Source organism: Netta rufina, assembly GCF_964035555.1.
Source record: "Netta rufina genome assembly, chromosome: 2".
Taxonomy (NCBI): domain Eukaryota; kingdom Metazoa; phylum Chordata; class Aves; order Anseriformes; family Anatidae; genus Netta; species Netta rufina.
Genome location: NC_140124.1, coordinates 63,332,380 through 63,358,508, shown reverse-complemented (window position 1 = coordinate 63,358,508; position 26,129 = coordinate 63,332,380). Strand labels below are relative to the sequence as shown.

General features: G+C 39.5%; 1 protein-coding gene across 1 annotated transcript; it reads right to left on the bottom strand.

The window, feature by feature from the left end:
- Positions 1 to 5,855: 5,855 nt before the first annotated feature.
- On the bottom strand, positions 5,856 to 6,713 carry LOC311207219 (putative G-protein coupled receptor 141; the record flags this gene model as incomplete). The annotated part of the gene is made up of 1 exon (XM_084283146.1): positions 5,856 to 6,713. One exon carries the CDS (start codon positions 6,711 to 6,713, stop codon positions 5,856 to 5,858), a length of 858 nt encoding a protein of 285 aa, XP_084139272.1.
- Between the last annotated feature and the right edge of the window lie 19,416 nt (positions 6,714 to 26,129).

Here is a 26,129-nt window from a genome sequence, read left to right as displayed (position 1 = left end):
ATGAGTTTTTTGCACTTTTTACATTCCTGTTGAGATCTTCAGAGCAATTTCACAGCAGAAGATAGCATTTATGTTCTAATTTTTCAGAGGGATCAAGGTTGACATGGAAGTACACTGCTCAGAGTCATGGTTTCAGTAATGAAGATGGAAGCTAAGGTCAAACTTTGCATTTTCCAGAAGTGCCTGGACTTTTGACTATTGGTCTATCTAGTTTTCTAGCATATGTCATAGCAGAGAGTATAGCACAGAAAATAACCTACTGTGCTTGTGTTGTCCAGGTTCATTTTGCCAGAGTGCAAACTCTGTGAGGAGAAAAAATATACCTGGAGAACTGTTGACACACTGCTTTTTGACAATAAGAATTCTCTTGCTCTGCCGATAGATTTCTTTTATCAAACCAATTTAGGATGTCAAAGTGTGCAAGCAGGCTTTTGGTTTTGTTTTGCTTGCCTATTCTTCTTAAGCAGCATTTCATGCAAAAAATAACAGAAGATGCATTTAGCAGTTTGATATTCTTTCTGTTAGGGTGTCTGGGGATTTTCCCTGTGTTCATTTGATGGCATTAAAAATAAATGGAATGACTAAATTTTAATTTATATAATTTTTATGGTTTTTATTTTTTATATATATATTTTTTATAATTTTACATATTCAGTTAACACGAAAGCAATTAATAATGTGTATAATTATCTCCGGAATTACTTGATCATATAAATGGCATTCAAACCAACCATTTTTAACTGTTTTCCAAGGGATGTGTCATTACATAGTATGTGGTAAGAACAATCTTCTACAGTCTGAACTCAGTATTATTGCACTTTCAGAATTTACTTCTTAGATTACTGTCCTGGAGAATAACTTCCTACTTCAACCAGTATTTAGAGTGCTTCCAGATTTCAGCCAGGGATTGGATATTGAATACAGCCAATCTCTATCACTTTAATGTGAGTCTCATATTAACAATACTGAGACCAATGGTCAATCCATTTTTCTCTGAGTTAAAAGGACCATACTGAGACCAGTGAGTGGTTTGTTCTTTCATGACTGAGCTAGTCAGTGAGAGAAGAGACAGAGAAAATGGTCAAGCCTGAAAAAGAAAAAGGAGCTTAGATTTGAATACAGCATAGATAGATCAGTGATGAAGACCAAGAGTCAGGGGAGTGTGATTTATGGGCAGTGTTAAAGAAAGTGACTGTTTGGTAGAAGAAGGAATGGGGATTTGGTATGATCTGGATGGTACAGCAAGCACTAGAGTGAAGTTATGTTTGAAACCATGGTGCAAACCTGTTTTAGATTTTAAGAGCTATGAGAAAGAGCTGAAGCACAAGATGCACTTCACTTTCCATGTTTCTCTTCATTGCAATGGTTAACGTTATCATTGTTTGACTGTGGCTGCAAGGAAGTATTATAGGTCCAAATTTCATAGAATCATATAATCTCAGAATCACTAAGGTTGGAAAAGACCTCCAAGATCATCTGGTCCAACCATTGCCCTACTACCAATGTCACCCACTAAACCATGTCCCTAAGCACCACGTCGAACCTTTCCTTGAACACCCCCAGGGATCGTGATTCCACCATCTCCCTTGGCAAAATCTCACACCAGGTTTGAAGTGAAGATAACATGAAGATAGATTCTACTTGGTGATGCTTATTCTTCACAGTTGATCCTTTTCTGATGTATAATATTAATGAAGTTTGTCTTGGCTTTCTATTGGGGAGCAGCAAGAGAGGGCTGGAAGCCAAGTACCATCAAGGTTGGCATCGGCCTCACCAAGAAGTAGTGCATGGTGGGCTGACCCCAGAAACCCGCAAACCACCCTTCTTCTTCTTCCTCTTCTTCCTCTTCTTCCTCTTCTTCCTCTTCTTCCTCTTCTTCCTCTTCTTCCTCTTCTTCCTCTTCTTCCTCTTCTTCCTCTTTCTTCTTCTTCTTCTTCTTCTTCTTCTTCTTCTTCTTCTTCTTCTTCTTCTTCTTCTTCTTCTTCTTCTTCTTCTTCTTCTTCCTCTTCTTCCTCTTCTTCCTCTTCTTCCTCTTTCTTCTTCCTCTTCTTCCTCTTCTTCCTCTTCTTCCTCTTTCTTCTTCTTCTTCTTCTTCTTCTTCTTCTTCTTCTTCTTCTTCTTCTTCTTCTTCTTCTTCTTCTTCTTCTTCTTCTTCTTCTTCTTCTTCTTCTTCTTCTTCTTCTTCTTCCTCTTCTTCTTCTTCCTCTTCCTCTTCTTCTTCTTCTTCCTCGTCTTCTTCCTCTTCTTCTTCCTCGTCTTCGTCTTCGTCTTCTTCTTCTTCCTCTTCTTCTTCCTCTTCTTCTTCCTCTTCTTCTTCCTCTTCTTCGTCTTCGTCTTCTTCGTCTTCTTCTTCTTCTTCTTCGTCTTCTTCTCTGTCTTCTTCTTCTTCGTCTTCACTTGTTATTGGTGAGTATAATGTTGGATGGTATGGAATATACCTTTGGGAAGCTTGGGTGAGCTACCTCATCCATGTCCTCTCCCAGTGTCTTGCCCACCCCCAGCCTATTCACTGGGGAACAGAGTGGGAAAAAAGGAAATTCTTGATGATGTGCAAGCACTGTCCAGCAGCAGTCGAACATCACTGTGCTAATAGCACTATTTTAGCCACAAATCCAGAACATAGTACTGTATGGGCTGCTACAAAGAATGTTAATTCCATCCCAGCTGGACCGAGTGCAGTGTGCAAGCCCACAGAACCTAAGCAATGCAAGTAGAGCAGGTCTGGGGATGGTCATCAGCAATTGCCAGGCAAATATGATGTGACAGCACAGCTTCAGCATCAAGGTAGAAAGTCAAGTCAGTGGGTCAAGATTATTTCAGCAAGTTTCTTGGACAGGCACAGGAAAAAATATCAAGCAAAAGCTGAGGGCAAGGCCACCAGACCAAGATGGATAGGCCACAAAGCCAAGGTGGGGAGGCCCCCAACGTAGTGGTTTTTACAGCTCTTTCTCACACCACTATGTTAACAGCATCTTACATAAGATTAGACAGCTGGACCACGTCACAGCCAGCCTTCAACACTAGCAGCCAAACGTCTAGGAGATAGTGGGGAGAGGTTGAAGAGCTTGTTGGTACACGCAGGGTCCAGCCACCTGTGTGTTGGATGGAATAAAATTAATTCTGCTTTGCCCACTTGCTCAGGAAAAACCTTTCACAGCTAATTTCTGAATTGCATAAAATATTTTTCCTTAGATTTATTCTGCTGGAAGGATTTAATTGATTATGAAATATGGCTGAATACAGACATTGCATAAAAGAATGTGTTAGCGATTCAACTCCTCAACTGTATTTGAGGAGTTGAATATTAAATACATAAATAGTGTAATGTAGATGTATTAAATACATAGATAGTGTAATCAACATTATACCAGCACATGGACCACATGTCAGCCCTGGTCTTTGAGGAGCTGAAGATAAATACTTAGTTCCATAGGAGTTAGAGTCTGACCAGAACTAAGACCTTACACAATTTTCCCTAAAATCTCCTTGAAGGAATTGTGTGGAACAATGTCATAGCCAAAGACTGTGTAATTTCCCTTTCCTTATCCCATACTTGCACGACATTATCCTGGACTGCTTTATTATGAGCAGACTCATAAGCAACACCAGACGACTCTGTTCGTCACCAGATAGGCCAGCTTGGTAGCACTGGTCAGTAAGAAAAGGCAGTGACAATGGTTACTTCTTCAAACAAAATATTTAGCTACAGGAGCCAGTAATCAGTAAATCAGTCAGTAAATTGCCTCACTTAGGGCTTTGCCAGTTTTTCTAAAGACTTTGATAGGTTCAACTTAAAGAAACTCTTTCTGGTGGCAGAGATACAAATAGGTTATTTGCGGGCCCTGCCTCTTGCTGTGTTTCCCTCCAAATCCTTCTGAAGGGCCAACACTTTGTTTAAGCTTTTTTTCCTTGAGGGTTCCCAGCTGTCTTATTAGGTACATATGCAGCACACTGCCCAGAGAAGAATATCAAAAAGCTGCTGTTTTGGGACCTATTTACCTTTTTAGAATCTGGCCTTTTGCGTTGTATCTCTGTTTTATTATATTTTATTGTACCTCTAACTTCTGTCTTTGAAAATCATGGACTGAAAAGACTGTATTGTAAGAGCAGGAGTGGACCTGGTAACACTAGGGGAAGGTCAGGATATTTGGAAGGCTTCAGGAATTGGTGATGGTCCCCCTGGACTTTCACTTTTTAAAAGCAGCAGAAAGAATTCTGGCACCATTAGGAATTTTGGACAAAGGTTTTTATGGAAATGATTAAAGGCAAAAATGTTTGTTTAGCATTGGCAAAGTCAGTGTATGCTCTTTTGTTCAAAAAAAGACCATCAATCTGAGGCATCATTAGCATTCCTTGATAGGTGTAGTTTTTCAACCCTCCCAAATCAACTTTTGACCTGTCTGAATCTGGGCATCATAGCACTTCTATAGCAAAGATTGACAGACTGCAAATTATGCAAATTTTGGTAACTCATGGGGTTACAAAGGAGAAAGTATACACTTCTGTGAGTCCTGGGAGTTTGGAATGGGAGAAAGCTGGCCTCAAGCTGTTGTGATGCAGTGAGGCCTTAGCCAGAAGGGTGGAAACCTTCTACACTGAGCAGAACAAGCAGCATGCTTGAAAATAATTTTTACATAGTGAAAATGGAGATTCCCAGAGCGGATGTGGTTCCTGAGGGAGCAAGACCCAGTCATTTCATTCTACTTTCCAAGTTCACAAAGAATATAATCCATCTAATGGAAAAAATATACACTCCTGCAAAAGTTTATATACACATGCACAAGCGTATTTTGAACTGATTAAACACAGTTCAGTTAGTTTATTCTAGCTTTGCTTTGTTACATCTGTAAATGGAAAAAATATGGCATCTGATAATAAATCAACAGGCAACTGAAAGTGACCAGACATCAAAGACATTTTCTGCTCAAAGGGTTTTTGAAGGCTGTTAAATATTTCCCTCTCCTAGAGAGAAGCTGATCCTTCCATGAAGGACCAGACCCCTCAGTCCTGAATTCCAGCTCCGGTTATGGGCAGGGCACAATGGTAACTTGGATTTCTTTGGCTGAAATGGACTTAAGGGGTAACAGCCACCGATCCAGACCTGGTGGGAGAGTGACATAAGACAAAAGTTTTGAAACTTGTGACCTGTTCAGCTCTCACTCACTTTGAAGGTGTAATTACCTCAGTTCAGGGAGCTGCTTGTGCTTTTGAAATGAATCAAGTAAAGTTGAAGCTACGAGAATGTTAAATGTTTTCATTTAATTTAATGTATACTTTGTATAGATGAACAAACGAAGCTTATGCTAGAATATTCCACTAAAACATTTCACTCATGCCCTGTTTCATGCCTTGAATACATTTCTAATATAGTTCGTGGCCTTGTTATCTAAAATCACTTGTACAAAAAGGTTGTAAAGGAATTTCCTTCTTACCTCTCCCCATCAGTATCACAACTGACAGAAGAAATTGTTACTTTCACAGTGAAAACTTGTTAGACACAGTGGGTTGTAGTTATTGGGACAGTCTGTGGAAAAAAGAGGAAGGGATGGATACTTGTGCTCTAATGAGCAAAAGAGGAACGACTGAGGAAAATCTTAATGAAGCTTCGTGACGTGACATTTAGGTCAAAGACCAAAGTAATGCTCATACGTCTGTCTTCAAGAGAGAAGATAAAAACTAGTAGTTTCAGAAAGATGGATCTTCCTAGCCTGTAAAAGCCAAAGACTATGACAATCCTATATAGCCTTGCTGAAAACTCAGCAGTCTCCCTGGCACAGCAAAGTCCTGACACAAGTTTATTTCAGCCGAGAGCCAGTATTGACACAGAGTGGCTGGATTTCCTGGTAGTTCAGAGTTTAGTGGGCTATTCCAGCTCTGAGGCACAACATATCCAAGCAACACATTGTTGTTAAAGCTAAAAAAATTTCATTGTATGGGAGAAGTTTATGATCTTTATCCGGGTGGTAGTTTTGGATGTAATATACTCTGAATACATGATGAGGCATAAAGCACACTAACATTACCAAGATGAAGAAGAAACTCTTTGCCTGAGCCCTGAATTCCACATGGGAGTTGATGTCAGGCCAGTATTTCACAGCCAGTCTATAGATCACAGATAGCTGGATGACAGTGAGCACAGCACAAACAGCCACCAAAATTCCAACCAAGCAGTAGTTTACGATCGTCATGCGTAACTCTTGTATCTCCTGCTGGAAGTGAAAGCAATGGGAGGACGTGTATGTTTTAGAAGTGCCATAGTAAGAGAGAAGAACAGGTGCAATCACCAGCGCTCCCAGCAGCCAGACAGCAATCACCCACGTTGTAGTGTAGCACTTCTTAAACTCAAGTCGGAAGAGACGTATTACGATGATAGCAACGTAAAACGAGAAGGTGGTGTACATGTGAAAGTAGATAATGGCACTCACTAGCCTGCAGGTGAATGTCCCAAATTTCCATTCCTGTAAAATGTAATAGCTGAGGCGAAAGGGGATGCTGAGTAGCAGGAAGGTGTGCAGCACCAGGAGGTTGATGATGATAATGGTCATCACAGATTGTGACTTCCTTCGAAACAACTGGTGGGACATCACGATGACCCCGAGGGTGCCGCCAGCCAGGTCAATGCTGTACAGGATTATGAGAACAGAGTGGACTGAGGCGTCCAGCAGTGTCTCGTTGGAGGAGTGGTTCTGCTGGGTCAAGCTGCTATTAGGCATCCTCCTAAGCACCTCTTCTGAAGGTTACTGAAAATTAAAATTGTGAACTTTTAAAACAGGCATGCTTTCATTGTTGCTTCTGTTATTGTTAATTATAGAATGTCACAGATTCATGAAGTGACATTTTAGTGAATTGTGTTTGAAATAATTTTATCCCATTTATATACAACCTTATAATAGTTGTCAAGCTGTATATGACAGCAATAAGATGTGTCTCTTGGTGTTAAAACCATATTATATATAATAATGAATGAGTTTTTAAGTTACTAAACTGCATACCAGGATATTTGTGCAATTATTTGCCTCTATCAAGCCTTTTTGACATAGTCAAGATGTTGACTGTAAACTCTACAAGTTTAATTTGCACATATGTTATAAAGCTAAAATTGAAGGTAGGAAAAATACTGAAATGCAAAGAAATGCACGTATAATTTGTGCATAATTTCTGAAGACACCAAAGCCATCTTTTTAGCATCCTGCTGGGTGACTGCAGGGCAACCATAACGCAGCAACAGTTTCAGTTTCTGGATTCACAGAGCACAGTGAAAATACAGATCTGCAGATTAAAAAATAGTTTCTTCTTGCTTCAGCTTCAAGTCTTTTTGTTACAGAATTTCACCTGTACTACTCTATTATGAAAAATAATTAAAAGCTACAAATTAATATGGGATTTTTTTTTCTTCCCAAGGATATAAACCTATAGGCACTTGTTGACATCTGCATTTGTATTTGAATATAAGGCTTGCACACAGGTTTCTCTTTATACAAACGTATACAGGGATAGCATGAAGGTTACAAGCATATTTTGCTAATGGAGTCTGTCCTTACCTTAGAAAGAGTTTCAAAAAATGAAGTAATAGCTAAGAAATGTTTTCTTAGAAAGTTAATGTGCCCTTTCTTTGCTTCTTCTTGAGTCTGAAATCAGAAACGTGGCTTTAATTGGAAATTCTTAATTCTGTTGCACTCATCTATAAAAGTGAGTGAAAAAAAAAAAATCAATTTTGTGATTACAAGCACATTTCCAATATTAGGATCACATTTTTCCTAGTAATTGTTTGTAACTGAAGAACATTCTTCAGTTACAGAAGAATGTTCAGAAAAACTTCTTCTTTATAAAGCATCACTCAAAGCATCTTTAGAAGGCTGCTGAAGTGCTGTGTTCAAAACTGATATAAACCATTCTGTTCAATCTCTTTCAAAATGCATGTTCTTAGAAAAAGTCATATGTTTAAAATTATGTGCTTACCTAATATTCTTGAGACAAGCATGATGAATTTGCTTTTCTATCAACTTTGCTGTAAGAAAAGCTTTATGAACTTTAAAAAGATGACTATCTGCTCCTGACACAAAATAACTTTTCAGTGTATGTTGTTAATATTTCAAACTTACTTAAGTAGACACAATCATTTTTTCTTATTTTAAACAGCATTGTTACAGTCCGAATGTCAACAGTTTATGTTACTCAGAAATAGATTATATTTTTTTGCTATTTGTAGAAATAAAATGCTTAAATTTTACCTTATAGTCTCCGATTTGTATTGTTTCCGTCTTCTTCATTGCCATTTCATGCATCCATAGCATACAACATACATAATTGGTATGAATAAAACAGCCTTGGTTGTTACAGTTTGCCCAAGAACGGTTAAGAGTTTTCTCAGCCCACATACAGGAAGGTGCAAGCATTTGTTCATGCAGAAAAAAATGCTGGAAAGCTGTACTTGTTTTGTATTTAATAGTTAATTAAAATGTGCCAGAATAACAAAGCATTTAGCAGATTAAAAAAAAAAAAAAAAAAAAAAAAAAAAAAAAAAACGTCACTTGAATGTACTATCTTCAAGAATTAAGAGGAGATTACCCACTGTTTAAATTGTGTAAGTAAAATAAACCTCACACATGTACGTAAAGCAACTTAAGAGTTCATTCTGTTTAAAAATAAAAAAATAAAAAATAAAATAAAATAAAATAAAATAAAATAAAATAAAATAAAATAAAATAAAATAAAATAAAATAAAAAACAGGCAGAGGCCAGTGACCTTGAAGGTTATGTCTGAACAACAGGAATGAATGCTGACCCCAAACCACAGTACTGGTAAAAAGGAAAGCGTTATGTTGGGGATCTTCCAGGGACAGCAAAAAGCAGTTTCCTGACTAGAAATGAAAGAGAAAAAAAAATAGTGATTTTTATTTTTTTTTTCAATTAGAGGTCTAGACCACAGTCTGAATTAGCAGTACTCAAACAAGAATGAGGTACATGAGGTTTTGTGAGCAGTAACATAAAACCGCTCTCTCAGCAGGTCTGAACTAGAATTGCTTCTGCAATTATATGCAGGCATCTTCTTCTGTGGAATGTGAGGGTGGTTCACTTTGTGAGTCTTCTCTCCTGTTATTAAGTACAGTTATTAGGAAGAACAAGATAGAGAGTAAACAAATACAAAGACTCAACATGGGCACTAAAAGTCAGGGAGATAAACTGAAAGGATTTTGAATGTAAGCAAAACCACAGAGAGAACAGTCTGTGGGATATTCTCTGGATGATCTCTGAAAGCTTTGAGCAGTTGCCATCTCATTTAGACTAGGATTCAGAGCAGGAGAGAAACCCTGTTCTGGAGACTGCATGTGTTCTTGGCTTGGGGATAAGAGAAATGAGTGATTGTTCCAACAGGGCACCAAAAGAAAAGAGATATATGAATAATGGTACTCACCAGGTACGGTTCCAGCATCTTAATCCCACTTAAGGACAGGCTTCTGACATGGTAGTAATGATGTTTAGACAGCAAAATGATCTGAAGAAACATATATAGGAGGATAGGGAGCAGCCTGGGTGTCTGACATAATGCTTTAGATGGGTTAACGTGACCATGAAACTATATCCACAATCTCTAGGTAAAGCAGGCAAATGCCTGCGGTCTTGTGTTCTGTCCACAGGGTCTGGAGCAATCCACAGCTTGAGTCGTCATGTAACAATGTAGAAGAGGCATGAAGAAACTGGGTTCCTGAAATAACTACTATATGACAGCCAGCTCCAGACAGAGCCAAAGCAGGATATAATATCAAGAGCTTAGTAAAGTCTCTTACCTTATCCAGTCCTGTCTGAGCTCTTTGGATGTAGAGTAGTTCAAAAAACCCTACTAAGGTTTTCTTTTCAATTCTTGTCACTTGGGGAAGAACACCAGTTTTGGCTGACACAAAACTGCAGGGGGCCAGAAATTGAACTTCTGAATTGATGTTTCATACCTCTGAGTTGCTATATCCTCAAAGAATTCCTTTAAGTTTGTACATTGAAACCGTTCAGTGTTCAGTCTGTTGACCTTTTATCTTCATCTTCTTCTGTTCAGAAAAACATAAATAAATAAATCATGTACTTTGTAAATGAGGTCTTAAATTTTAGGTCAGCTTCCCATTCGAGTATAACAGGAAATTGAGTCATCTCAGACTCTTCAAATGAACTCTGAGATCTTTCTTCGGCTTCTTATTCCATCATTGCATAGTTTGCCTGGACCAGTAGTGAGAAGGTTGAAAGAGAAATACACACTAGAGATCCATGTCAAGACAGGTATCACAAAGAGAGTTTAAGGAGGGAAAGAACTGGACATGTCTGGCTCAACACTGAGGAAAACAGATGAGATGAAGAGGAAAGCTGAGGTTTTAAATCATTAAGAAGAGAAAATTAAAGAGAAGAAGTCGTGGTAGTTGAGAGATGAGGAACAAGACCTGCTGAATGTTCAGAGACTGGAAATGTTTCTGAATATGCCCATGCATGGTTGTAGAGAAGTTCCTCTAAGCAGGATCTAGATCTCCAGTAGAATTCTAAGTTTTTATATTTTGTTTCATTTCTGCATGATTTCCCCTGCTTTCAGTGTCACTGTGTAAGAATATATTGTATTTATTGGTCATTAGAATAGAAACTATAGTTTTACAAGAGCTGAAGAGTTCCTTTCTGTCTAGGAACAAACATAAAGCTACCTTGTGTTACTGGATAAGTTTTCAGTTTTAGCTGCTTCCAACCTAGGGTCATCATTGCTCGTAATTTCAATCCTCTGTTGCTAGACTGATATGGAAATTAAGCTGAATACAGGTCAGTCATAAACAACAGCAGGACAGAGAATGCTTGTGTTGCATTTTAATTTACCACTTTCTCTGATTGCAAGTGATTCTTGCTGTCTTATTCCCTGTCTGTCATACATGAGGCACAGGTACTGTAAAATGAGGAAATCATACTCCATTGTAGTTTTAGGATAAATGCTTTAACTTGAAAATACCACCCACCCATTCTGCACGAAGAAATGAAAAATTTCAGTCAGTAAGTGGTCAACAAGTTTAGAAGAGATTTGAGATTCTTATACTAATCCTCTATTTGTTGGTTGGAGATACGTTGAGAAGTTTCTCATGCTTTATCATGATGAAAGAGACAATCTGGCTTCTCTGTTCATTAGAAACAATCATGATATAGTTGCCTTAGTCATACCTATTTAATATATTTCAAAAACAGGTATTATGCTTTATATAACAAGAAATAATATATCGTGGGTTTCTACAAGGGAGTGTAGTAGGGTATATTACAGGCAGACGGTATGTTGCTTTTTGAAACAAAACTATTAGTTCTTGGTTTTGGTGAGTGGAGATAAGGTTTATTATTACAAGTTCAGGAACTTGTACTCGTTATTCTCTTGTGCTGGTATAAACCAGTTTAATAGTAAGCTAGATTTATGAAATAGGTTCATACTATTGGTTGATCTAGTCTCCAACACCTATAAATGCAATTAAAGTTGTTTCTGATTTAGATTATTCCAGCAAATTGATAATTGCCAGCTCTGAAACACCTTTGTACTAGGTGAACAGCTGTAGAGAACCTCATGTGAGGCAAGGCTCTGACATGGATAGTATAACTTTTTCCTGGTTCCAGATTCTTTCCTTTCCACTTGAACACCCTGCCTCCTTGTCAAATTTAATTTCCTATTTTTAGTGTACCACATCCTTTCTCAGAAGTCTGCTTTTCTAGGGGTAGCCACACTCGGTGCTGCTTTACCCTGTTTCTAATAGTCTGTTGCTTGATAAATACAGTCACAGCCACAGACTCCAAATTCTTCTTTTCTGCTACCAATATGCACAATCCACAAGGCCTCTGCAGGGATTAAATCCCTGCAACAAATATTTTCTTGATGAGATTTGGACAAGGCTTAATGTTTATTAAACTAAAAAGTAATTAGAAAGAAAACATATAAAACAATTGACTCATGCAGAAAAGAAGAGTCATCACATGGGCAGTAGTTTTCAGTGAATTGCAGGAAGCACAGGCAGTGCCCTAAACACAGAGCTGGTGCTTTCTAAGGTGGGTTTAGATGTCAGTTTTGGTGTTGTTGTTTCCAAATTCCCACTGATCTTAAGCTTTCAATGATCTCGCATTTTGGTGTTTGTGACTATGTCCCACAAAAATAAGCCTGACCTTTACTGAGGAAAGTTTCCCATTTTTCTGGAAGAAACGTGAGTGCTCATGTTCTGGATGGAACCCCAGGAAGAGCTCTAGAAGACAGGGACTAGGATTCAGAAAATAAAAAATATGCATCTGTCAGAAAATTACTTTAAGATTTGATGATTCCAGTGTCTAGAGACTTGTCACCCATTTTTGTCAAAAGACACCCCCCAAAATGCACATCTACTAGAAAAACAATGACAAAAGAGGATTCTGAATTCTTGAGAACTCAAAGTATCAGTTATATCTTTTTCTCAGCTCTCTGGAACCCAAACCCATGAACAACTCAAAAAAAAAAAAAAAAAAAAAAAAAAGATTAGATTATAATTTATCCTTATTTGGAAACTAATAATGATAATATCAATAGTATGAATTCTGAGATATAAAAGTATACCAGTATATAAGAAGAATATAAAAAGTATACCAGTATATAAAGCAGAAGTCCTAGCACATCTCCAATGTATAGTGATAATACTTTATGCTGTTGTCAGCGAGGGAAAGTGGATTGATTGTAAAACTAGAAGATTTTTTGGTTCCTTTCACTAACTAGAAATCTGAATACAAATCTGGTGATGTAGTCTACCAGCCTTTTCCTATTTAATTTCCAATAGGATTTCTAAAAAATCACAGAGAAGCAATGGTGAGTTTGAAATCTGAGTATTTCAGCTAGTAGCTTCCACACACAACCTGCTTCCTTCAACTCAAAAAAAAAAAAAAAGAAAAAAAAAAGGCCAAGATTTGGTATTGGTAAACCTACAGTTGGGCAAATCCACAAACAGGGGAACCTCCAAAGCTGAGACCATTTGTGCAGTGAAATAAGTTCTCTATGTACAAAAACAGACTCCTTCGCCATCAGAGTGCCTTATACAGCATGGCCACACTTTGTGTGAAAAGAGAAAAAAACAGTTCTGCAGTGTTCAATGATGGAGGTGGTTTAGGAAACACAGCATTGTTCAGACAGGAATAATCTCAACGGATTTAAAAGGAGATGTTGATTAAATATTTAAAGTATTCCTCCTCTCTGCCTTCCTCTGAAAAACTTTCTGTCAGTAATGACCAGGAATGAATGTTTGATCTGGCCAGTCCATCACCCATGTTAAGACCAGTAGTTCCAACAGACATTTCTCAGGACAGAGCTGTCATTTTATATTCTAATCATAAATCTCACTGGCATCATCAGATCTAGAAACTCAGTGGTTTAATAAAAGACTGTCAAAGTTTCCAAGAATATAGCATGTCTGTTGGGATCTCTTTCTAGTCCTCAGGTTTCTTTTGGGTCCAAAGCACCCAGTTCATCCTCTTCTCAGGAGGAGGTTGCAGACATCTTAAATGACAACAGTGACTACCCCAGATGCTCTCCATCAGCACTTCTGCTGCTTCTATTGCTGTGACGATAAAAAGAAATGACCACAGCTTCCTTACAGAAAATTATTATTTCACAGAAAACAAAAAATAGCCTTTAAGAGGAAATGAATTAAAATCAATACAGCAGACTGTATGAAGATTTAGGTCTTACGCAGGATTGCTATTTGCTGAAATGTGAGAAAAATGTGAGAAACCATTACTTGCGAGCATGTCTCAAAGGCAGAAAAGGCAGAAAGGCTTTTTGCTCACTATATTAGATTATATATTAAAATGTATATATATTATACATATTACTAAATAATTCAGCCACAACCAGCATTTAGAAAAATGAAAAAACAATGTCATTTCTGTTGCCCTTTTATTAATTTGGAATGCTCTGTGCTTCCATTATACATGCTGTTCACAGGAACAAAATAAAAATAATGCCATGCCGTATGTCTGTTTATACCCCATACTCTCACCACATGGTAAAGAGAATATAGACAACCAATCCAAATCCTGTTTGACTAAAATGATCATGATCCTAAGTATCGTCAAACTGTCTACATCGATTGATTCAATGGCTTTCACTGTTTCTTTGTTTTATCAGCTCAAGGATTTGAGCAATTACTGTAATTGTAAGAACATTTCTACCCTCAAGCGTAGATGGGCCATGTAACTAATTAACATACTTTAAGCTAACTCTATGAAAATGAAATATGTGATCTGTTCCAAATGAACCATTTAGCAGAGTCTTGTTGGACTTGTCTTTCCATGGTAACAAAAATAGACTGTAAAACAAGAGAATGAGATAGAAGGGAATGTTTAAAATAAAGTGATTAACTTAACTGCTTTTCTTTCAACCCCCAGCAGTTACTCGAAGTGAAGGATGTGGGAAGCCTTTGTTAGTGCAAGTGACAGTGGTAGAAAACTATTTTTGCACATGCAACATGAAATTACTTTATACAGTCATGTACTCAACTACCAATCATTTCTGAATGAGTGAAACTCAAATTAATACAAAATGCCACAAGCTCAACACTTGAAAATTTTAAGGCACCAATTGCCAGCTGAAGGAGAAAACAAGGGAGTCTAGAGCAAAGCCCACATCCCACTGTTCCATCCACCATACAGCCATTTGCTTTCCTCCCCCCCCCCCCCCCAGTGGGATGGAGAGTGAATCAGAAAAAGGGTAAAACCCATAGGCTGAGATAAAAACAGTTTAATAGGACAGAAAAGGAAGGGAAAAAATAGTCATAATAATGATAAAGGAATATACAGAACAAGTGACACATGAATCCATGATGCAATTGCTCACCACCTGCTGACCGATGCCCAGTGAGACCCCAAGCAGTGGCACCTGCACTCCAGCCAACCCCCCAGTTTTATTCTTCAGCATGACACCATAGAGTATAGGACATCCCTGTGGTCAGAGCGTGCCAGCTGTCCTGGCTGAGTCCCCTCCCAGCTCCTGGTGCACCCCCAGCCTCTGCAGCAACTGCAAGACCAGTGTGGTGTCAGCATTGTTCTCATCCTAAGTCCGGAAAACAGCACTATACAAGTTACTGGGAAGAAAATTAACTCTATCCCAGCCAAAACCAGGGCATGTATATTGTCCCAGTGTTGGTAATCAGCCTTGGCTCCTGAGAGACAACTAGAGAGCTGCCTCAAAAAGCAGAAAGAGACACTTAGTATTCTGCAGCTATTTCCCTTTGGGGTTGGAGGCAGCTCTGCTTCTAGTGCTCTGTCTCCACTTTCCACTGGAGGGGTGGCCAGTGCTCCTGACCTTCAAGAAGTCTTGCAGCTTGAAAGGCTCTGAGCAAATCCAGTGGAGCAGAGATTAAAAACCTGCTGCTTTTTATCCAAGAAGTTGGTAGGTAAACATCCCTGGGTCAAGGACGAGTCTTAAATTCAAGTCTGTTCACTCAAGCAAGTGAGAGGAAACAAGAACTTTGTCTTGTTCATGCCTGTGTACAGCAGGAGGCAGGATTTGACAGCACCCATGTTAGATTGCTGCAAGTCTGAAAAGGCTTCTGTGTTAGTATTTGTTCATCCACAAGGTAAATGCGCATTCTGGCAAGCATTAAAAGGAGAAGTTGGTGGTTCTTTAATCATAGTCAGTGGACTCCTAACATCCTTGCAAACCTGCCTAATTAATCAATTGCACAGTGACAGTGTTGTCAGTTGGCTATTTGTACGGATCTCCAGGACCTGGGAGGGCACACACCTTTCTGTAAGGAAATTTGTACCATGAAATAATTGAAAGGGCCTGCAGTCCTTGATCAGTTCTCTTTTTAAATACCTGTGAGGGAAAAAAAAGTGATTGCACTTCACAGAGGTTCATAGGACTGGCTCAACCAGCTCAGATTTTAGAAATCACAACTCTTAGATTTATTTCCAGTATATGTTTGAGATAAATAGGAGACAAAAAACAGCACAAGCAATTCTCTGCCCTATGACTATAATTTCTTTCTCATGTGGAGATCTTTCCTCTGTTCATTAAAAAGCCTTCTGGTGGCTTTAGCCTTCTAGTGGCTTAGCATCATGTAGCTGCCTTCCAAGAATAATTGGGCAGGTGACTGTTTCCCCAGGGTTATCACTGCACCGTGTTCACTTCTCAAAGTACTTTGCTTTCAGGATAACAGCCGCCATACATACTTGCATGAGGCATTAATTCACGACAGTATCCCATGATCTACTCTGTGCTGGTGCAGCCTCACCTCGAGTACTGTGTGCAGTTCTGGGCGCCACAGTACAAAAAGGACATGAAACTGTTGAAGAGTGTCCAGAGGAAGGCTACAAAGATGGTGAAGGGCCTAGAGTGGAAGATGTACGAGGAGCAGCTGAGGTCACTGGGCCTGTTCAGCCTGGAGAAGAGGAGGCTGCGGGGAGACCTCATCGTGGCCTACAGCTTCCTCATGATGGGGAGTGGAGGGGCAGGCACAGATCTGTTCTCCTTAGTGACCAGTGATAGGGCACGAAGGAATGGTGTCAAGCAGGGGACATTCAGGCTGGGTATCAGGAAAAAGTTCTTCACTGAAAGGGCTGTCGTGTGCTGGAACAGGATCCCCAGGGACGTGGTCACAGCACCAAGCCTGTCAGAGTTTAAGAAGTGTTTGGACTGTGCTCTAAGTCATATGGTCTGAATTTTTGAGTAGACCTGTGTGGAGCCAGGAGTTGGACTCGATGATTCTTATGGGTCCTATGTTCTATGATTCTATGATTCTAAGTATCACATTCATTGATCTACTCCAACATCCCTTCAGCAGCCATTTGCTTGCTGTAAGAAATAATCTCATGAGGAAGATTTTCTTTACAAGAGACCCTACTTTTCCTCTAAGAAAACCCTGACCTATTGGGGAATTTACTTTTTGTATCTGAGAGAGAAAAAGCTGTTTTAAATGGGATTAATAATTTGATCTAAAGTTCAGGTGAAAATCAGATATGGAGTTTACCTGCAGGTTTCAAAGGTACACAGATTTATATGCTTCACTTTTACATTTTCAATATACAGATTAGCTGAAATAACTGTAGTAGAAAGAAGTGTATTTAAAAACATTATTTTTATCTGTAAAGCTGGAGGCCTAATTCATCTAAAAATTCAAAGTTACATTCCTTTGCATCAGACAATGTAAAGTCTCAGAAATAAATCCAGGCATTAGATAATCAGCTCAAAGAAGGCCAGTGAAAGAGGCAATTAATTCTCTTGGTGCTGTTTTTTTCTTTTCTTTTTTTTTTTTTTTTCTTTTCTTTTCTTTTTTTTTTCTTTTCTTTTCTTTTTTTTTTCTTTTTTTTTTCCCACTAGGCACGGTTTAGGTATGACTTTCAAACCTTTGTTAACCAGTATAAGCCAGTTGTTACCTATAAAAAGATGAAAAAATAATTTATTTAAAAGTTGCTTGTTAGATTCTCCTGATACTTTAAAATCTTCCTGATTAAAATATGAATACATAGCAGGTTTTTCCTGTCTGAGCTTTATGACTTCTTTGCTTTGCATGCTCAAATTTAACAATTTGAATAAAAGTAGGATTGTATTTAAATCCATTTTTAATTCCTAATCTAAAACTTTTTGGGCTTAGTGTAGTCCAAAACACCAATTTTAAGAATTATACAGTATTTTAACTCCTTCTTTAAAGATGTGGCTTAATTTCAGCAGTATGGAAGGTTGACCATGGCTGGCATCTGAGTCCCCATCCAGTCAGCCCATCACTTCCCACAGCAAGATAGGGGAGAGAATTGGAAAAGTAAAAGTGAAAAAAAAACCCTCATGTGTTAAGATAAACAGTTTAATAAGTGAAGAGAACAGAAAAAGTTAAATAACTGATGCAAAAACTCAGCATCAGCGGACTAATCAATGCCCAACCATCCTCTGAGCAACAACTACTTTGGAGATGCTCCCCCACCATGATGAACATCACATCACATTACATGGTATGAGGTATATCTTGGGTCAGTTTGGGTCAGCTGTCCCGGCTGTGTCTCCTTTCAAACTTTTGCCTACTCCAACTCCACCTGCTGGTGGAGCATGGCCAAAAAACAAAGAAAACTTTGGCACTGTTCATTGAGAGCTAAAACACTGGTGTTATCAGCACTGTTTTGTTTGTTAATCCATAATACAGCATCATATAGGCTGATGTGAATAAAATCAGCTTCATCCAAGCCAGACTCAGTACAGAAAGGAAAAATTCAGTTTTGAAGCAAACAGATGAAATATTTTAAATATTAATAAAATATTAAGCTTTTCAAAATCGAAAGTGGGGTGAGGTGTAGTGATGGGAAATTACTTCAGTCACTAGAAGACAGGGCATATCAGGTGAGCAAGGACCTCAGATGTGAGGTTCAGATGTGGCATTGACAGACCACTGACCAGGATCAGGATAGGAATAGGTGGCATTAAGTTATAAGCAATTCTCTTCAGTGCTGGGTCTGGTAACCTTCAACATTCTCACCATGACCTGCATAACATAGGAGAGCTTTTGGGTACCACCAAACTGGAGGAACTGGAAACATGCTGAAAGGCAGGAATGTTCCTCAGCAGACTGGCAAGTGGACCAGCAGGAATCTTACAGAATCCTGCACCTGGGATGAAACAATCCCATGCATCACGGCTGCCTGGACGAAAGAACAAGAGGCAAGTCATGAGTTGCAGTAAGGGAAACTCCAAATCTGAATGATACATAAAAGCCAAAATAATAATAATGTGAGAGTGCAGCTGTGGGCCAGTAGTTCAGAGAAGGTGTTTGGTTTCTTTATCCTTAGAAATTTTCAGAACACAAGACAGTCCCATGCAGTCTTATCTAACTTTGAGTTTAGCCGTACTTCATCAGGGGATAGGACTACGTGACCTCAAGACATCACTTCCAATCTACTTTTCTTGTGGTTCTGTAATTTTAACTAGTCTTAGTACAACAGAAGACAGAGGTCAAACTCCTACCTACATCTTCAGAATCATAGAATCATACAGAGACTATCCCAAGTTGAAAGGGACCCACAAAGATCATCGAGTCCAACTTCTGGCTCTGCAGAGGACCACACAAAAATCAGATCATACTCTGTAGCTCTGTAAAGTTTCAAGATATTAAGTATGGTACTAAAATTACTAATTTGCAGCAATTACTAATGTGGAACATTTAGTAACGCAAAGCTAAGTCACCATTTGCTCTTACCCACATTCTGACATCCAGATTTTGTCCTTGTTAATATTTTATCAGTTAAGGGTTTTTCTGTAATAGCTAAAATACGTCTTCACATTAAAAGACCTGAAACTGTTTCAGTCCAGCATGAATATATATAAATACATATATATATTTCATTTTTACCTCACTTCTAACTGCAGTGTTTTCACACCCCTACACACTTTTGTAAAAGATGTTGTTATGGTGATTTATTTCACGTGCTGTATTTTTCTATGTCCCTCCATTACCACTTTTTTATCCCTCATACAGTTAAATATGCCCACTAGTGACCGGTTCAGGGATTTTAGCCAAGGAGCAACCAATTTTTCTTGCGAGTCATTTTTGTCTCACAGCTTGGCTTTACTTATTTGCCCGTGAACTGCTGACTGCCTAATTTCACTTGTCAGGTTTTTCATCTGTTCTTGTAGTTTCGCTGCTTTGTGTACTTCACATTTATTGGGGTGAAAAGTTTGCTAGTATTGTTTTCCAGCCTTGTTTATTCTCCACACCCCACTGCTGCATTAGCAAGAGCTCTCTCCTAAAGCACCAAAGAAGGTTCAGCCTTTCAAACTGTTTAATTGACTGAAGATTAATACTTCTCAATGAAAGATGTATCAGCTTATGTTTGCAGTCTGCTGTTGGTGGACAGAACGAGAAATCTACCTTCATGTCATTATTTTTTCTTTATTATTTTGTGACTGATTTTGCAGGTCGATTACTGTTGTGGCAAAACAAAATGCACACAGGGTACAATATCCTTTCAGCAGCCCTGAATGGAGCATGTTCTTGAATATCAGAACAGTGCTGTGGTAAATTGCCTCTTTATTTATTTCAAGGTTGCATACAGAGGAGATACAACAGAGCTAACGAGACTGTGCATATATATGGGTTACATTAGTAATGAGAAACAGCTATGCTAATTAACTCTGCTCCCTAATGAAATTAAATTCATGTAGTACAATACATTTAGAATAAAGTCAATACAAAAACAAACTGTATCAGTTTCTGGTCCCTTCATTATGGCAGGATAACATAAACAATATCATGATTATCTGTTATCTTGTAACAGTAATCAGTGATAAGGATGAAGAGGGACTTTCTGTTGGTAGGCTGAGGTTGTTCCTTTTTCCACCAAAGAAAACAATAGCTTCCTTCTCTCTCCCCCTTTCTCTCCTCCAGGCTTGTAAGTTAGTGAACTATTATTATCTCTAATTTTTTAAGTTGATTTTGGAAAAATATCTTAACACATTAATTTGCACATATGAAATGTTTAAAAGCAACGTAACCTCAAAATGTAAGCTTTGGTTAGAAGCACAACATTTTTTCTCACTGAGCTAACACTTATTTTCATGATTGATACATTTGTGAGGAGGGCTGTTGATGCATCTATTCTGCTCTGTAACATTTCAGTGGGTTTGCTTGCTGGTCCTTTGGACAGTCTAGGAGACGGTCACACTGGCTCCCTTGTTGCCAGCTGGAAGGTGGCCACACGCTCTTTTCCTGGGTGCTGACCTGCCTTGTTCCACCTGGCCAGCTTGGCCTGCCTGTGCTCCTTTGCCCTGCTGCTGAAACCAGAGGTCGGCTTTGCAGGCTGGGGTAGCTAGTGGTTGTGCACTAGCCATGGACTCTGTTGGCAAAAGGCTACACGTCTGTAAGGTCTCTGCAAGTGGAGATTTCAGAGGTTGTGAATGGATTTCTTCTAATGGAGGCCAGGGTGCAGGCTCTGTTACAGCCTCAGTACTAGTGGGGTGCTCTGGAGCTGCCTGGGCTCATGGGATGAGTGATGAAGCACAGCAAGTCAGCACAGAGACCAGGTTCTTCTCAGCATTTAGGCAGTTGATGATATCAAATGGAAGAGAGGTTGACGTGATCCCAAACCCAGGATCTGCTCCAGACAGAGCTGAATACGGTGAACAGTTTATTCCTGAGTGGTGAGCAGAATCTTAGCAGACCACATAAAGTGAATTCCCATAGACCAGTTTCATGAATTATTGTCTGCCATTCACTCCATGAGCACTTCCTTAATATTGCCATTTGAATGCTCTACCAGCTCTTGACTTTGAGTGTCCTGTTTCTCCATGCACCAAGCTGAGCTGAAGCCACAAATATTTCAGTTCTTGCATGACTTCAGTAACGAATTCAATTCCATCATGACCCTCTAATACAACAAGTGCTCCAAAAATGAGAAAGATGTCAAGAAACTGTAGAATCAGCTCAGCTCTATTTTTTCATGTAAGTGGACAGAGAACACAAAATTTGGTGACACAGTCCTGGTGCATCATTATCCACTTCAAGCTGCTTAGAGACATTGACTGCACATCAATAATGTCAATTTGCCCCCGTACTAAGTGTTCCTTGTTCAGAAGGGACTGGTCAGCAAGCCGTTCAGCCAAATGCTACCTTCTTTTTTCCTGGCAGACTGTACAGAAGGATTTGAAGAGCTCAGTGGCATCTCTGGTGATGTTTGCATAGTTAGATGACAAGTGTTTTACGACATGAATGTGTCCACCATGGCCAGTTGCCATATGTGCTTTTTTGATGTTATCATACGTATCCTTAATGCTCACAAAATATGTGGGAGATTCCTCTTTTGTCTGCCTTCTCTTAATCAGTTTCTCAGTGTCTCCACATTATAGAATTTCACATCTGAAATGAAGGAAAAAGGAAACTCTTCATTAGCCATAAAGCTGAATCTCTTAAGGGGAAAAAGTAGCAATGTATACACTTACAGTTAAAAAAAAAAAAAAAAAAGAGAAAGAAAAAAAAAGGGTGGACTCTCCATATTTACTCTGCAAGCAGATAGTATTCATGTCTTGACTTTGACCTGGGATTTTGGTTTGCCTTTTCTATTTCAGCAGTAATTACATAATACTCTGTCTTCAGGATCATGTACTCTGAGCATTTCTATTGGATCTTGTAAAGTTCTTTAAATTTAACTTCAAAGTCCTGAGACATCTTCAGAATGTATTACTTAGCAAGTAGAGGAATCTGATCCAAGTACCTCCTTTTATGTACAACGGTTTTTGCACCAATTGCTGACGAATTGCTACAGTCATATTATGAAACCAGTCATTCTGCAAAATGACTAAAATCTTCAGTCATTTCTCAAAATGACTTTAAATTATTTTGCAAAATGACAAAATAGTAGGCAGGTATTATGCAAAATGTCTAATCTCTGTCTTTTTAAAGTTATTAGCTTAAAAGACAATAGAAATAGTTTTGTTTAATTTTTTCCCCATGCTATATAGAAATACACAATAAATCACAGAACAAATGCAGATTTCTATAACAGAGACTATTGTGAGGTCATTTATGCTTTGTAAAATTTGCATCTGTTTTTAATTATTTTCTTTCACTAGACTGATATTTGAAGCACCTGACCTTCCCTACTAGAACAATATGGATGGTCATTTCATGAAGTATTAGAAACCATTAGGCATTTCAGGTGATGGTCAAATAAAGTATGGAGTTGGACAGTGGAATAAAATGAGGCCTTCTTTGCCTCAGTATTTAGCTGCAAAACCAGTTGCTCTCTGGATACCCAGTACCCTGAACTGGTGGAAGGGGATGGGGAGCAGAATGTGGCCCTCACTATCCATGAGGAAATGGTTGGTGACCTGCTACAGCACTTGGATGTAAGCATGTCGATGGGGCCAGACGGGATCCACTCGAGGATACTGAGAGAACTGGCCTAGCAGCTGGCCAAGCTGCTTACCATCATCTATCAACAGTCCTGGCTATCGGGGGAGGTCCCAGTTGACTGGTGGCTAGCAAACATGATGCCCATCTACAAGAAGGGCTGGAGGGTAGACCTGGGAAACTATAGGCCTGTTAGTTTGACCTCAGTGCCAGGGAAACTCAGGGAGCAGATTTTCTTGAGTGTCATCATGCGGGATTACAGGGCAACTAGGTGATCAGGCCCAGTCAGCATGGGTTTATGAAAGGCAGATCCTGCTTGACGAACCTGATCTCCTTGTATGACAAAGTGACGCACTTGGTGGATGAGGGAAAGGCTGTGGATGTGGTCTACCTTGACTTCAGCAAGGCTTTTGACACCATTTCCCACAGCATTCTCCTCAAGAAACTGTCTGCTTGTGGCTTGGACTGGCGTATGCTTCTTTGGGTTAAAAACTGGCTGGATAGCTGGGCCCAAAGAGTTGTGGTGAATGGAGTCAAATCCAGTTGGAGGCCGGTCACTAGTGGCATTCTCCAGGGCTCAGTACTGGGACTGGTCCTCTTTAATATCTTTATTAGTGATCTGGATGAGGGGATCAAGTGCACCCTCAGTAAGTTCGCAGATGACACCAAGTTAGATGCGTGTGTCAATCTGCTTAAGGGTAGGAAGGCTCTGCAGGAGGATCTGGATAGGCTGGACCGATGGGCTGAGGTCAACTGTATGAAGTTCAACAAGGCCAAGTGCCGGGTCCTCCACCTGGGGCACAATAACCCCAAGCAGAGCTACAGGCTGGGAGATGAGTGTTTGGAAAGCTGCCAGGTGGAGAAGGACCTGGGAGTATTGGTGGATAGTTGGCTGAATATGAGCCAGCAGTGTGCTCAGGTGGCCAAGAAGGCCAACTGCATCCCGGCTTCCATAAGAAACAGTGTGGCCAGCAGGGCTAGGGAAGTGATTGTCCCCCTGTACTCGGCTCTGGTGAGGCCGCACCTCGAGTACTGTGTTCAGTTTTGGGCCCCTCACAACAAGAAGGACATTGAGGTGCTCGAGTGAGTCCAGAGAAGGGCAACAAAGCTAGTGAGGGGTCTGGAGAACGAGTCCTATGCGGAGTGGCTGAGGGAGCTGGGCTTGTTCAGCCTGGAGCAGAGGAGGCTCAGGGGCGACCTTATTGCACTCCGCAGGTACCTTAGAGGACGCTGTAGAGAGGTGGGGGTTGGTCTATTCTCCCATGTGCCTGGTGACAGTTCGAGGGGGAACGGAGTAAAGTTGCACCAGGGGAGGTTTAGGTTGGATAATAGGAAGAACTTCTTTACTGAGAGGTTTGTGAGGCATTGGAATGGGCTGCCCAGGGAAGTGGTTGAGTCACCATCCCTGGAGGTATTTTGAAGACGTTTAGATGTAGAGCTTAGTGATATAGTTTACTGGAGGACTTGTTAGTATTAGGTCAGAGGCTGGAGTAGATGATCTTGAGGCCATTAGGCATTTCAGATGATGGCCAAATAAATTATAGAGTTGGACAGTGGAATAAAATAGCCAGTATTTTCTGAAATGCATTAAACCTTCAGTCATTTAATGTAGTAAGTTGCTGAAACAGTCATTTCATGAAGGAACAACAAATTTCCATTCATTTTTTTTTTTTTTCAGAATAGTTGCTTCCACAGTATCATCATAATACATACAGATTGCATGCCATTTGGGCTTAAACTTCTGAAGGCCAGTTAACTTCGGGAATAATTTATTCTTGCAAGTTGAATTTAACTTGCAGGCTTCTTTTTGTTATGTCAGACTTCATAATGCTTTTTTCCAGTGTAGAGATACATTTCCAGTCCTGAATAGATACTGATTAAACTGCTCCTTCTATAGCAAAGGATGGGAACTGCAACAGAAGAAGGGAAAATAGGTTGGTGTCTGTCTCCATGCATGTGGAGTTCACACACTCATGTTTCTCTGTACACAGCTCCCAGACACACAGTCTCTCCCATTCTCCAAGGATATGATTCAAGATTGTCCACCATAGGATTTTCCAGCAATTCTAATACACTCTTTGTTGTCTTTTCTTATTTTCTTATTTTTTCCCATGCTCCTGTAGCACTTGACTAGTGAAATCTCTGTAGTCTTTACCTCTTCTGAAGAAAAGCTTTGGGAAGACAAAGGGCTATCTGCAGTTCTTATAGCATGTGCTTCTGCATCTTTGTTAGTGGTCACGATGTCACCACTAGTACATTTTCCCTGCCTCAGCCTTTGTCAGATTGTTGTGTTTCTCTCTGTTGCAGACTTCTAAAATAGATTAGACATTGTGGGGTCTTTTCCATCAGTGCCATTCCTTTAGTATGCTACTTCTGTAGAGGCAGAAGTCAGGGTCCTGCTTCCCAAGTTCAGATGAAGGATTCAGACACACTGTTGAATTTCTACGTTAACATTAGTCTTAACTCTTGTCAGCGCTGGGCAGGTGGTCTTTCTTTACCATGATACCACTACAGATAGGGTTGCCTGTGGATTTGAGCTGTGCCGCCCAGTTAGTTGCATGTTACACTGCTCATCTCTGAGCCTAGCACCATTTCCATTATAGATATATATATTATATAATACAGTTATACTTCAGGGAGTGGATTATGTATATTATCCTTATAGGTATTTTTCTTTTCAACAAAAAATCTTATTTATTAACTGTTTGCAGGTGGAGAAAATTGTCTTACTAAGTAACCGAAAATTTAGTTTCATTTCATGAAGTTTCTGGCTGGGAGTTCAAACTGGTGTTTTATTAATGACTCCTTGGCTTTTGAAACCAGCCCTTGTCACCAATCAAGCTCTATCCATAGTGTTTACTTACAGGGAGAGTGTAAACAAAGTACTGTTTCTCTTGCAGCTATGGAGATCCCCCCTTTCTCTAACAGCACTGCTAGTCCAATATGTCCTGGTCCTTGGAACCATAGGGAAATGGAAATGGAAATGGAAATGGAAATGGAAATGGAAATGGAAATGGAAATGGAAATGGAAATGTCAGGTGATGTGGGTCTGTGAAAAACTGCCTGGAAAGAAAAAATCCGGAGCCTAAGAGGGATGAGAAAAGTAGGACTAAACTCTGGCAAATACCCCAAACCAACATTGCTGCAAAACCCAAGCTTGCTGTGTTTATCCTTGCATCAACATGGTTTTGAATGGCGCACTGGTGAACTAGGGAGGGAACAGATGTAATTGAAAGCAATGCAGGAGAAGAATCCCAACCCTATGGACTGGCAATGTGGAAGTGGGAT